General features: G+C 40.9%; 1 protein-coding gene across 2 annotated transcripts in view; it reads right to left on the bottom strand.

Annotated features, from left to right (window-relative positions):
* Nucleotides 1–1,837: 1,837 nt before the first annotated feature.
* Nucleotides 1,838–13,329, bottom strand: part of srrm3 (serine/arginine repetitive matrix 3) — a 97,522-nt gene continuing 86,030 nt past the window's right edge. Inside the window, exons 11-14 of one of the 2 annotated variants that reach the window (XM_066695287.1) lie at nt 8,866–9,152; nt 8,196–8,444; nt 7,676–7,810; nt 1,838–4,912 (exon numbers count right to left, since the gene is read on the bottom strand). In XM_066695287.1, the coding sequence (XP_066551384.1) occupies nt 4,693–4,912; nt 7,676–7,810; nt 8,196–8,444; nt 8,866–9,152 (891 nt within the window). In that variant the 3' untranslated portion in view covers nt 1,838–4,692. Of the gene's footprint in view, nt 6,463–7,675; nt 7,811–8,195; nt 8,445–8,865; nt 9,153–13,329 lie in introns of both variants that reach the window. The other variant, XM_066695288.1, reaches the window with a different exon arrangement.

Raw genomic sequence — 13,329 nt, 5'->3', positions numbered from 1 at the left:
GACCACAGACAGTGTACTGAACCACTAGCATGAATTGGGAAGTGTTGAAGGACAGCTGCTGTAGATTGAAATAGCTGATCAAATCAACAAGGACGCACTAGTTTGAGATCTTACACATAAAAGATGGGCACAGTATGTGAATATTGATTGGATATACGATTAAGAGAGAAATGATAACGATCATATTTTGGAGCTGTAGGACTTTATTGGGAATTCAAGTTGGATTATTTTTGCAAGCTGTACAGATGCTTATCAGAAAAGACAGCAAGATTGAGGCTTAAAGATTCTCTGTACAATTATCTCATTTCAGAATGAAGGCGTTAATTGTTCTTGGCTTAGGTTGGAAATCTGATCCATCTATCTATATGTCTATTTACTAAATTCAGAACCTAATACACAATCTACAGCTCAGCAAATACAGTTTTACTAATGTTTGTAGCAGCATGTGTACTTGATTAATTGGTTTTCTGCGAGTGATAATGCAGCAAATAATAGTTTGCTTTGTGGCCTATACATCTAGGATCCTGGGATCGGGGGAGATTCACAGGCAAGGAAGAAAGGTCAGGATTTGCTTAGGAAGACAGTAAGACAGTTCTATTATAAGATTAATCAAAGACACAATGTTTTACACTTAGAGGCCTCTAACTGGTTTTCAGTAAGATTTCTTCCCTCCCCACTATCTTCATTGAATTATTGATTTGATAATCACTGTCTGGAAAAACAAACAAATGCTTAATATCGATTTGTTTTCCCTCCGTCCCTAAATTAGCTAAGTATTAATTTGGGAACAAACACATTTTAAATTTACACCTTTTAAAAATGTACCCTTCTGACATGGGTTTCTGTAGGCTGCGACCCAGCTATCTTTAAAGGGTTAGCTATATGACTAATTTAGATGATTTATTATTTAAGGCCATCAAATCCAACATTCAGAAATGTACTGTAACCAGATCAGTTTAACTTAATGTATTACATCGCTTGAGGGCATCGATTTTTTTATTCCTTTCATCTCTCATTATTATACATTTAAAATACAGATCATTAATGGAAAGAGGAATATTCTGAAGACCCATTTCTCAGTGTGTTTTTACAGTGCATAGGCAACGCATGGTGGTTTGTGCTAAAACCAGAACCAGGAGCTCTGTGAGGAAAGGAAACATCTAGAACAAGCTGCTTCTTGAATTAAGCGTTGGAGAGAACATTCCACGGCCACCTTCTGGAAGCAAAAAGCATTTCAACACAGCGCTGTAGAGAAAAGATGAACAGTAGTGCCCTCTGTGGTTGCCTTTAGGTAAGACATTCTGTTTCACATTGAAAGTGCTATTTGTCAATTAGTGATGCTTGTAATTAAGCATTTTACTACTTGACTACTTTACCTCCTGGGCTATTTTATAAAACCTTAACTAATACATTAACTCTAATGAGAAAAACTCACCAAGTGGGTACATCACACAAAACGTCCAGAGTGCTTATTAAAGCAATTTGTAATGATTGATGCCTTGTACTTAACTGTATTTTTGCACTTTGTTTTGCACTTATGTTGTAAGTCGCCCTGGATAAGGGTGTCTGCCTAGAAATAAAAATAATAATAATAATAATAATAATAATAATAATAATAAAGCCATGTCATATAGATGTGTGTTTGTTTCTTATCTTTTAAAATAACAAGATTTATGAACATGGGCCCATATCTGCATGATTTACTGGTGTAATAATGAACTCCCAATTAACCACATTTCTTTATGTTCTTTAACTTCATTGCAACTGCTTTAAAGCTTTAAAATAGCAAATGTCGCACACATCCTGTGAACAAATAATAACAAAAATAACATCTGCATTTCCATTGTTATATACTTTATTGTACTGTATATTTACTAGTACACTACAACTACTGACTCTTATACAATCCAAAGGTGAACATTGTTTGTTTATTTCGTATATTTTGCTCGGTTGTTTTAACTCGGGTTACATTTTCAATGTAACATTCAGAGGGTGACAGAGACTGAAACCAACTAGGAAGACTGAAGGTTCCCTGAAACACCACCATCATTTGAATCAGTACAAAATTGAAAACACACATCAGAAATGCATGGTCTGTATACGGACAGCTCTCCTGAAACCTTTTTTTTGCTCGTACAAAAGCACAATAGTAGGAGATATCGACACTGGGGGGGGTCATGGTGAAAAACCGCGGTAGTTCCAGGGTATGCACAATCGTTGCGTCAATACCAATATAGTTCATGGATACGATATCAAAGGGAGCTAGTCTTAATTAAACACTACTGCATTTCAATTGTACTGGCGTGTGCCTATTAATGGAGGCCAGGATCCATAGTAAAACATCAAGTGCTGGATTCGCAATCAAATGCACGCATGTTCACTGGCTTAAACAAGGGTCGGACATGGAAGATTCATTGAGTTCAATACGAACTTCAGTAAAGCAATTAAGTCTTCATTGCTTTTTTCTTTCTTTCTTTGATGAATCATAAATATTTCCAGAGGACCATTTTAAGACATGACATATATACGAATAAATAAATAAATAAATAAATAAATAAAATGCATACATACATAAATAAATACATGAATAAATAAATGTTGATGTTAGGCTTTGGTGCAATGAAGTGCCCACATCAGTGATTGTTTGCTAAAATGCTCAGATTTATCTCCCTTCTTTTCCATTCACCACACGCGTGTAGAAAGACGCACAGTATGCACTGCACAGTATTATCCAAAGCGTTGTATGTGAGATGGATCCTTTCAAAGGGGAAGTTTCCGGCCACACATATCAAAATACCAATTAATCAATTATACAAATAAAAGCAATCATAAAAAATAAATAATCGTGTGCTTTAAAAAGAGGATCTGAAGTCAGAAAACCACTGTAAACGTCAATCAATAGGTAGACCTTCCATAGAATGAATATCCTTTACATTTTCACGAGCTTCTCTCTGGAGTTGCAACATGCTGAGTATCCTCAAACGATAAACCTCTTCAACAATATGGTATATACAGTGCATAGTTTACAGCCAGAACAGACCGGTCAAACCCAAATGTACATCAAACACCTGGGGGGAATACACATCTGTTTGCATCACCTAAAGCAAGTCAGTAAACAAACTTTGTTGTTGTTGTTCTCTCTGTGTTGGAAATTGACCATCAGCCATTAAGAAACAAATACAATATAATGACATTCCATAACCTTTTTAGTGTGATTTTTCTTTTCTTTTTATCATCAAAACATTCCTTCATGGAAGTAACCCTATTTTTTTTATTTGGTTCTTTTTGCTACATGGAAGAATTTCTGAGGAAGTGGAGCCCCACATATTCAATGATTTAGAAAATAGACAGAGACAGGGACAAAAGATAAATAAATAAACAACCTCATCGTCGTATGGGGATGGACGGTGAAAAGGCAGGCAAACCCAGTTCTTCGTGAAGTGAAAGAGAAACTTGTCAGTCTGTCCTCTTCGGCCTCCATCAGACGCGGCACCAAACAGTCTCGACCCTCAGAGAGAAAGTCTGAGGTCAGGACCACCGCGATCACCGTGAATTCGGCACGCTGGCAAACGGTCCCGCTTTTGTTTTTTAGGCTCCGTACTTAGCTGCTGGATCTGAATACAAAGAACTGCCCATTTTCGTTTCTTCTTAATTTGTTTAACCCGTGTGCTGCAAGTCAGTAAGTCTGTGCTGCTTTGTGTGTGTGTGTGTGTGTGTGTGTGTGTGTGTGTGTGATTTTTTGTCTCTTGCCTTGTTGACGCTGGCTCCAAGGGAAACGATAAGCGGAGATGAGCGGAGGAATGACAAAAATGCCACTTTATCACTGGGGAGTTTGAAACGAAATATCAGACGCATAGTTCGCCCAGCTGTTTGTCCGAATTTTGAAATGCGACAGGGGTCGGCGGAGCGGGGTGTCTCTGCTGTTTGTTACGTTTTCCTTGATTCATTTTCTTTGGGGTGACTTTGGGTTCCCACTCCAAATTCATACTCCAATGTTTCGCACATGCATTGCCTCTTTGATCTCAGAATTTAACCTCACCGAACTCTCTCATGCTTGAGTCTGCTTGCTGTAACTTTTAAACTTTTATATACTTCCTGGTAAAACACAAATGAGTGTGAATCTGAACAGGCTGTGTTGAGGGAAGCATAGTCTTCCCCAGGCCATTTAAACACCTCAGTGCCAAGGCACTATAATGCTGAAATGCAAGATTGCCAAGGCGCTATAATTCTCAGTTGCACTGTAAATATTGTACCGATGCGCTTATATTGCCATTTTCAGTGTTTACATCAAGATTTCGAGACCTGGGCCACCATTTTGGTATGTACAAAGGCTGAGGTCGAACGAATGCTTCTGATTGGCTGACGAGCAAATCGCAATCTCTGATTACACCCCAAGTTGCTCTACAGACTCTTTTTTGCGCTTACAGAAAATCCTGGGGAAGACTCTGGTTAGAGTTAATAAAATGAATACATAGATTAATAAAAACTTGCCTGCAGTGTTTGATCGAGCACTTTCCATGATTATCTCAACCCATTTACTGTGTCCAAAAGGAAATACAGTGCCAAATCTTTTACTAGGTGTGAGGAGGGCTCAGTGGGACTAAATTCTGAGAGAAGCCTGAGAGGTCTGCTCTGGGCTGAAGTCTTGCTGGGGTTGGATCAGAGGGGGCATCCCGACGCCGTGGGGCCGCTTCAGAAGCCCGGGCTTTCCGAGCTGCTGCGGCTGTAATAGCTGTGATTGCGGCTCGGACTCCTCGACCGACTCCTGCTGCGGCTGGGCGTTCGGCTGCGGCTGTAGCTGCTGTAGCTGTCGTAACTGCGGCTCCGGCTCCGGCTGGAGGTGGAGTAGCTGCTCAGCGAACTGGGGGAGGACGGGCTGGGCCTGTAGTAGGGGATGGGCCGCTTGCGTGCGCTGGAGAGCGGAGAGAGACAGAGTTAGCAGATCTACTTGAAAGAGGGAAAATAGCAAACGGTTTTGTTAGACACCTGCTTTGAGGACTAGAAAGGTTTGGCTTGGTCGATAAATATTCAATCTTGAGATCTGATTTTCCTTATGTGCATTTTCTGTTCTTGTTCAAGGCTTTCCAGGATTCAAATATGCTGTCAAAATCATACCAAGCAAGTAAAAGGGATTTGTGGTACGTTATTGTATTGTTTGTTTGTTCTGGAGGACTTTCTCTTTCTTTTTACGAGCTGCATCATGTCTGAGGGCAGTAACTCAGGATTCGGCTAAAACAGAGGTACGTGCAACAGTGTGTCTATCGTTTTAACTCCTAAAACTTAGGCCTGAGTGATTTTCCAGTCATCAGAGCAGTGCAGGACATGGAGCGGAGACACTAGCAGTGTCTGATTAGTAATTAGTTCCTGCTGTAAAGACTGAAGAGCGTTAGTAAGTCTCCCATCCCCTCTGTGAATTAAGCAAGTTAAGACCCTCGTACCACCCTGCTCTGTGAGGTGGGAGCTCATGCACCGGAGCCAGAGTTTTACCTTTACCTGCCCCTGCTGAATTCTGGTGAGTAAAGAAATGTTAGAAAAGTTGCGAAGAAACAGGCGAGAGAGATTAGCCACAGCCGAAGCTACCAAGAAATCTACTAGAAGCTGAACATCATTTAAGCGCTAGAAAGATATTAGTGAAATGAACAGATTAACCTTGGCCTGGACAACAACAACAACAGCAACAGAAAGAGAATAAAATGCTTTGGGGTTTTGTGGAAATGGCTTGTTTTGATTCTTATCAATATGAAAATGTTCCTCCCGTTAACTGGAAAATTAAATCGATACAGATTTAGTCAGACAGGTCAATATGTTGGGAGTGTATGTTTAATAGAGGAGATATTGAGACATCTCGGCACTTATTTACTTCTATACGCACTGCAAATTTCGGCTCTCTTTCAGTTAAACATTCCAAAGTCTGGAGAATGTTTATTGAGCTTCAGGCTGTGAGACTGATGCACGATCACAAGAGCGATGAGGCATCACGTTCATCAGCCACCTTCTGAAGCACAGTGTCAACGGTGACATTTCAAAAAGTTCTGCAGTGTAAAAAGCCTTCAATTAAACAAGTGTCAAACGTTTTGCCTCAATGATTGACAGTGTTAATTGGAGAAAAGAGAAGGCAAGATGTTTGTCACTTGCTTTTATTCAAGTTTTCAGATTTACATTCAGATGAGTTTGGCTAGGAATGACAATCTGACCAATTGAAATTAATATATTTAAATAAATGCTGCTTGTAGTCAAAATTGAATTGCGGGCCGCATTAGGAATCACTTTCTGCTTGATACCCTTTGCAGGAGATGATGCTTTTATCTAAGAGGAATTAAAGGAGAATAAGGGCTGCACTCAAGGCCTGCTTTGTATGAACTGGTATCAGGTTCACGCGGAGACGAGAGCCTCGGCACACGGCAACAGTTACCACGGTAACCTTGCCTGCAGCTCAGAAGCGGTCCTGGGTCTTCGAGGGACCTTAACACAGAGTTGGAGAAAATAATCATCAGGAGACGAGAAGAAACAAACAAGAACAACAAAACAATGACAATCACTGAATTGTTATATATGCATGTAAATGGACCTAGATTACTTACTTTCCTTAGAACTGGTGAAGAATGACACGGTGCAGAGAAGTCATCCACCTACTGTGTTTTATTATGTAACCCTTGAGGAAATCAGGGGAAAATGACAACCCCGGCAGCACACTGCAGGCTGGGTAAAATAAATCTGGGGACTGAGCATTTCAAATTAAAATCAGCTGCTCTTGTAATGGAATACATATCACCCCAGGCTTCTTCAGACGTACGACGCCAAGTGACTCTCGAGTCCGTGCGCCTCGGGTATTGAATCATGGGAAACGTTCAGGCGATGGTGACATGTTAAGAATTCGCATTCTTCAGATTGTATTCTAATTCTAATTAGAGTTCCATCCGCGCCAGGATTCTATAGAACAACAATTCCACCGGATGACGGTTACTGTAATTAAAATCTGACAGAAATCAGAGGGGAATGTGAACCACGTACCTCTGAAAGCTGATGTTCTGTCAAGGAATTCAATTAACACATGCGGTCTCACCCTCACAGACTACCACTCTCCTATAGATGTCAGTGCTGCTCTGTTTTGCCGGAGCAGAAGTGTCACAACGAGGGACAAGGGGGATGAGTGACTTAATTAATCTTAACAAACCGAAATCGCCATGGGCCCAACAAAGCATGTCTGGGTAACACATCATCGAACAGGAGACTCATTAGAAGGGGAAACAAAACAATGGCAGCAAAAAAGCCATTACAGGTCTAGTAATTATCTGTGCTCCGCTACGTGCTATTTTAAGGGAATCATGGCCTGCATCTGAAATGGATACTATAAGAACACAAACAAAAACACAAATGTGCTGTTTTGGTAATTCGTATCACTTATTAAACTGAGTGGCTATAAAAAGTGTTTGGACCTTTTTCCCATCACCAACGATTGTGTCTGTTAGGTGTGCCCAGTTTTCACCGGGCTGAATTGGAATTCAACAAACTCTGAAAAGGAGATCATAGGAGATCATTAACAATATGGAACCACCACATGTCATTGTTGTAAATGAAGGGTGTGAAAACTTTTGGCCACAACAGGATATTTGATGCATCTGAACTTCCTTTTTCAATTGCTATAGCCTGTGACTCCCGCTCCCCCACCCCTCACCTCGTGATCCTCCTCGGCTCCATGAAGCTGGGTGAGTCCCTCCGCCTCTTCCTGATGGGGGAGTAACTCCGGGAGCGCCGGCGAGTTCGGCTCTCTGTGTCCGTGTGATGAGCCCGTCCCTCACTGTCCTTCTCCCTGCCAGAGCACACACACAGACAACAATAACTCAGACCCCCAGCTCACCCTGTCAAACTGTCAAACGCCACCGCTGACAGCCCTCTGAGAACTGTGCTGTTTAAACAGCTTTGTCACTACTGACCATAAAAAGCTAAAAGATCCTATATATATCATCATCATCATTCTCATCAGCAGCGTTTGTTGATCCACTGCTGGCAGACAGACTCCCCCAGGTTTCTAAACTTGTTTTGAAACATATATTCAACGAGAAGGATTGTCTGTAATGTTTAAAAAAGGCCGAAAAGAGCAGAAAAGCACTCCTGCCCTTCAGGGACTGTCACAAAGCTAGTTTCGCTTTCAGTTCTTGTTTATGTATTCCCAGGCCTCGGGCCAGGAGACTCACCGGGAGGCGTTCTGCCGGGAGTGCGGGGACTTGGCCTTGCTCTGCCGCTCTCGGGAGTGGGAGCGGGAGGGCGAGGGACTGCTGCTCCAGGAGCTGCTCCGCTGGCACAGGCTGCGTGACGAGCTCTTCTTCCTGCCGCCCGAGTGCCGCCCGTGCCTCTCCTGCTTGACGGACGACACTGATGGGCTCCTGTGCCGGCCGGCGGCTCGGTGGCGGCGGTGCCGTTGGGAGGCGTGTGGGCCCTTCACCCTGCGGGGACAGAGAGAGCGTGACTAGAAACGTGCCTGCCCACAGCGGGGAGTACATTATCCACAGGGCTTCTGAAGAGATTGTACTGGTTAATCTGCACGGCAGGGGCAAATGAGGGAAGCTGATTTAAACACATATAGCTCCCACTGTACAGCAGTTTGAGTCGTTCTGCATTTTACAACTGCTGCTGCAGCTGAATATCTACTGATTGTTACTTTATTTTGAGAGATACATATGGACATATCTGTGCAGAGTTTCCTGCAGAAGAACAGGCAGCTCAGTGAAGCACACCTCTGTGGGGTGACTGACATCATTGTGAGATGGGGCAATGTTCACCGAGGCGCTGAAGGTCGAGTAGATGGCACAGCAGGTGAGACTGCAGTGTGGTACAGTAAAGTGCAGTATAGTGTGTGGAACATACTTTTTAAGCGGTGTGCTTTTGTTCTTCTGGGTCAGACTGCGCTGGGATTGTCCGGAGTCGCTGCTGCAGCCCGTGTGTGCAGGCGAGCGCGCCGTCATCACAGGGACCCTCTGGCGGCTGCTGCGTTTACCGGAGGAGACCGATCGAGACCGGCGCCACCCCTGCGGCCTCTCATCCCCCGACGTGGCGGACAGCCGCCCGGGGCTCCGGCCGAGCGTTTTATGCACTTTGCTTTCGGGCGACACTGAAGTCTGTAGACTTGGGGAAGCAGGCGTAGGTTTAATCTTCTGCAGAGAAAGGATACGAAGAAAAGAAAGAAAAGAAAACATTGCCTTAGCGAAAGCTGGCCCTGCCCGATTTATCTGCCAAACTTATATCTAAAAAAACAAGGTCTAAATTGTTGTTATAGGCTTATAGACAGTCCTCTAAAGGTGCAGCACATGCAATACTTGTCATGCAAAATTAAAATGAGTCGAAGAAATCATAAACCCGAAAACGTAGAGAGAAAGAAAATTACATAAATGATAATTAATTAAGAAAAAAAGAGGCCATAGAAAAGAAGAGAAAAGGAAATGGACTTTTAGAGAAAATCTGAAGGAAACAAATAAAAGGAAAACGGAGGACTTTTTCAGATCATAATGGTAAAGAAAACGAAACGAAATGGAAGAAAAAAGAAAATAAGACAACTTGACTGAACATCACAGAAATGGAAGGAAAAAATAAAAAAATAAAGATCCACAAATATAATAATAATCAATTGAATCAAAAACATTTTTTTTTAGTCAATAGTATTTTGTTTGTGGTTTTTTTCCTGCAGACAACTGCGGAGATGTGAACAGCGACCCATTCTTTTTTAATGTTTAATTTGTTTAACTCCCTTTTGGTTAACATCCACTTACCAATAAAGTGGTATTCCCTCCTTTAGTAGGTAAGGTATGAAGAAAAGGGAAAAGCGGGGCAACATAAGTGCATCATTAGAGTCACAAAATGCAAGAGAAAAAGACACAAAACCCTTCCCTTGTGGTGAGGCATGAACAATGTATGAAAGAAATAAAATCACAATGTGCAAGGAACTCTCACACTAGATATGCTTTTCAAATGACACACTTTCTTTTTTCTTTCTTGTCTGTGAAGGTATTAAGTCCTGCACTGGGGCGGTGGACTGGGAACCAGTGCATCATGGGATGGGTCTCTAAACCAAGCCATTTATTTAGCTTGTCTGCTAGCTTGTAGAACCCTTTGATTAAAGATCGCCACCTGTTGGACTGACAGCTATGAAATGCATGACCCCCATGTGCTCTTAAATGGGAAAATACATAAATAAATACATAAATAAAAAAAAAGACTGATGGTAGCTTCTTGGAGACTTTTTTGTGGTTTATTTTTTGAAAACTAATTTTTATCTTTGATATTAGAGTATAAGCCGGTTTGGTTGTATGCTTTCCTAATGTCATCGAGCTGTGAGGTGAAAGTGGTAACACCCTAGCTATGTTTGAGTATCCTGCAGTACAACTCTATATTGATAGTGGAGCATTCTTGGATAACCAAGTCACTTCTAACAAACATGCAGAATTTTAGTTATGGTAATATCCCACCACTGCCACCAGTATAACAGTTATTCTCTGTGTTTGCTGTTATAGATCAATTTACTGTGCTCTCACTGGCGTCTCCCTTTTTATTCTCTTCTTAATGGTTCCTCCCGTCAAAGAATAAGTAACACTCAGAGGCAGGCATTCATTTAAGGGTATAATTACATTCTCAATGAATTGGGAATAGGTACAGTGCAATAGAGCTGCGTCCGATCACTGCAACCTTCACAACATTCACTTTTTCTAATTTGAACATTAAACATTCTATGGAATGATATACAGAAACTCAATATTAATCTTACAGTATCTTGAAGATAGTACAGTTATTTTTCTCAAAATAATGTTTGGATTATTTTCCTTTAGTTTTTTCTATTATTTTTTAATTAGTTTTTAAGGCACAGCTGTGTTAAAAGTAAAATCAGTCGTTTCAAGGTCAAATGTGCAGGTGTTGGTCTTCTGATAATCTGTAACAGGAGCTCATAAGTGGTCACATGAAACCTAGTTATCCTAGCTTTCCATAGCCATTTTGTTCCAATGCTAGTCTAGAAACAATTAATTTGAACACTACAACGTTGTTACCAGGTTTGTGTTTCCTGCCAGGAGAGGGCCTTAACATCTAATGTTTCTCACACATTGCTTTACAAAAAGTAAGAGAAAAAAACAACAACAACAATAACAGAAAAATGCCAGATGAGTTTGTGTGTGTCAATGAAGAGCACATGGGAGTCAAACACCTTCAGCGGTGCTGTATTAAATCAGTCCAGATTTCATAATTGGCTCTGACTTATTTATATCGGGTGAAAGGAGCTCCCTGGATCCTTGTTACACAATCCTGTTTTGGTAAAGAAAGCTACATGGAGAAAATAACAAAAGAAACAAAAAATGGTAAGAAAAGCAGAGCAGAGGGAACACTTTCTCTACTAAAAAAATGACAAAACCACTCCCATCACCTTCTGACCTTTTGCTTAAAAACAAAAACAAAAACAAAAACAAAAAACACATCAGGGATCATCTTCTTTTGAGGTATCATCAATGTCTTCCTTTGGAGACAAAGTGGTCATTTTATGTGCCGACAATAAGTCTGAATGGGACGGATTTACTGACACGATAGCTGACTAGAATATATTAGTGACTCGCAAATGCCGTGAGCTCCCTATTTCCTTTTTCCCTGTAAAGCAACAGGATGAAGCTTTCTGGACCTTTCTGGACTTTCATCCAACTGCAAATGATAAAGCGAGCTTCCTGTGTGCTGTTTTCATACAAACACTAAGATATAAGAGGCAGACGGTTGGTTCCCCCTGCAGGATCAGTGCCTGGGATAACCAACAGATGATTTAGCATAATATTTTGCCATTTTAGATCCTACCAATAGCACTGGAGATAATTCTAGGGGCTTGACCATGGTCCATTGAAGAAGCTGTCTAAGGTTACCATTAAGAGCTGTTGATGTGAAGCTGGAGTCATAAAGTTACGATTTCAGTCCCTGGTGAGTTCATTACCTATTTGTCAAGTCAGACACTGAACATCAGCCCATGGTTAATGGTAACTGATTCCTTTTGCCTTTAGCTGTGGTGTCACGGTGAAAAGAGTACCAACGACAGTCAGAGTTTGTGGGAAAAGCCTAACAGCGGAGTTGTGAAGGGAGATTGTTTTGTAGGGATTTCATGTTGTGGGGTTTCCTGAGCTCCTGAGTTCAAATACTGCACAGATTAACACAAACATTCATTCTTTACATACAGTAATGCAAAGGACATGTAACGTTAGGAATGTGAATAGTGCAAATCACACAGAATTACAGAATCGGTTTAGGTTCAGAATATTGATATGCATTGCTACTGTTATGTAATAATAATAATAATCACTAACTGAACATAATTTATAAAAGCCTACAAGTAAAATGGTTAAATAATCCTTAAATATGACACGCCTCCTAATCAGGAGGTTTGTAATTAGTTCTGCTTAGATTTGCTAATTGTTTTCCACTATTCTCCAACAGAATAGCCGGGCTCCAAAACATGTCTTCGGTGTGGGACTGATCTGCAGCTTGTTATGCCCTTTACAAGTATGTGTGTGGTTGTATGTGGGTGTGTGTATGTGTGTAGAGGGAGGATGAGGTGTGGAGGTGTGTGTCTGTGTTAAAGGTCAAAGGTCAAAGGTGATGAGTAGTTTCCACAACAATATTCCAGATAAAATACAGATTAGCAAAAAATACACTCTTCCATGCACTACACCCCTGGTCACCACCTCTGAATATCAATCGCTGCTAAGAATAAATCAATAAATCAAGAAACCCTGTTGTGTAAAGCGTGTTGGAGTTAAAGCAAGTGAAATTCCCCAAACTTGATTTTATTTGCTACAGCTATAAGAAACACAAACAGCCATTAATGCCAGTGACAGCTGCTAGAACAGCTAGTACCAAAAATAAATAAAGAAATAAAGAAATATGTATACAAACAAAGGCAAAAATATAAGAACAATATACCATTCACAAAAGAACAGAAGAAGTCTAAACACACAGGTATGCATTATACCAAAAGAAGAGGAATATATGAACAGGGGAAGGGAAGGAGGGAGGGCTGGAAGTATGAAGTTGAATAAATAAGGAACAGAAAATTTTAATCAGTAAATAAATGAAAAGAATAAAGAAAGATACCACCAGAAGAAAAAGAAAACACTGAAGTCAAGCTAGGGTGCTTTCGACAGGCTCATTGGCACAATGTGACGTGCGTAGGCAGACCAATACCTACCTTTAATTTCAATCAGTGACAGGTATGCAATATTAGAAAAAAAAAGGGATAAAAGAAAAAGAAAAAGAAAGGAATAGTCTCCAGACTGGAGAGCAAAATGGGAAAAAGACAATGACTCTTTAGTAATG

Source organism: Amia ocellicauda, chromosome 22 (genome assembly GCF_036373705.1).
Source record: "Amia ocellicauda isolate fAmiCal2 chromosome 22, fAmiCal2.hap1, whole genome shotgun sequence".
Taxonomy (NCBI): Eukaryota; Metazoa; Chordata; class Actinopteri; order Amiiformes; family Amiidae; genus Amia; species Amia ocellicauda.
This window is presented reverse-complemented; position numbering and strand designations above follow the sequence as displayed.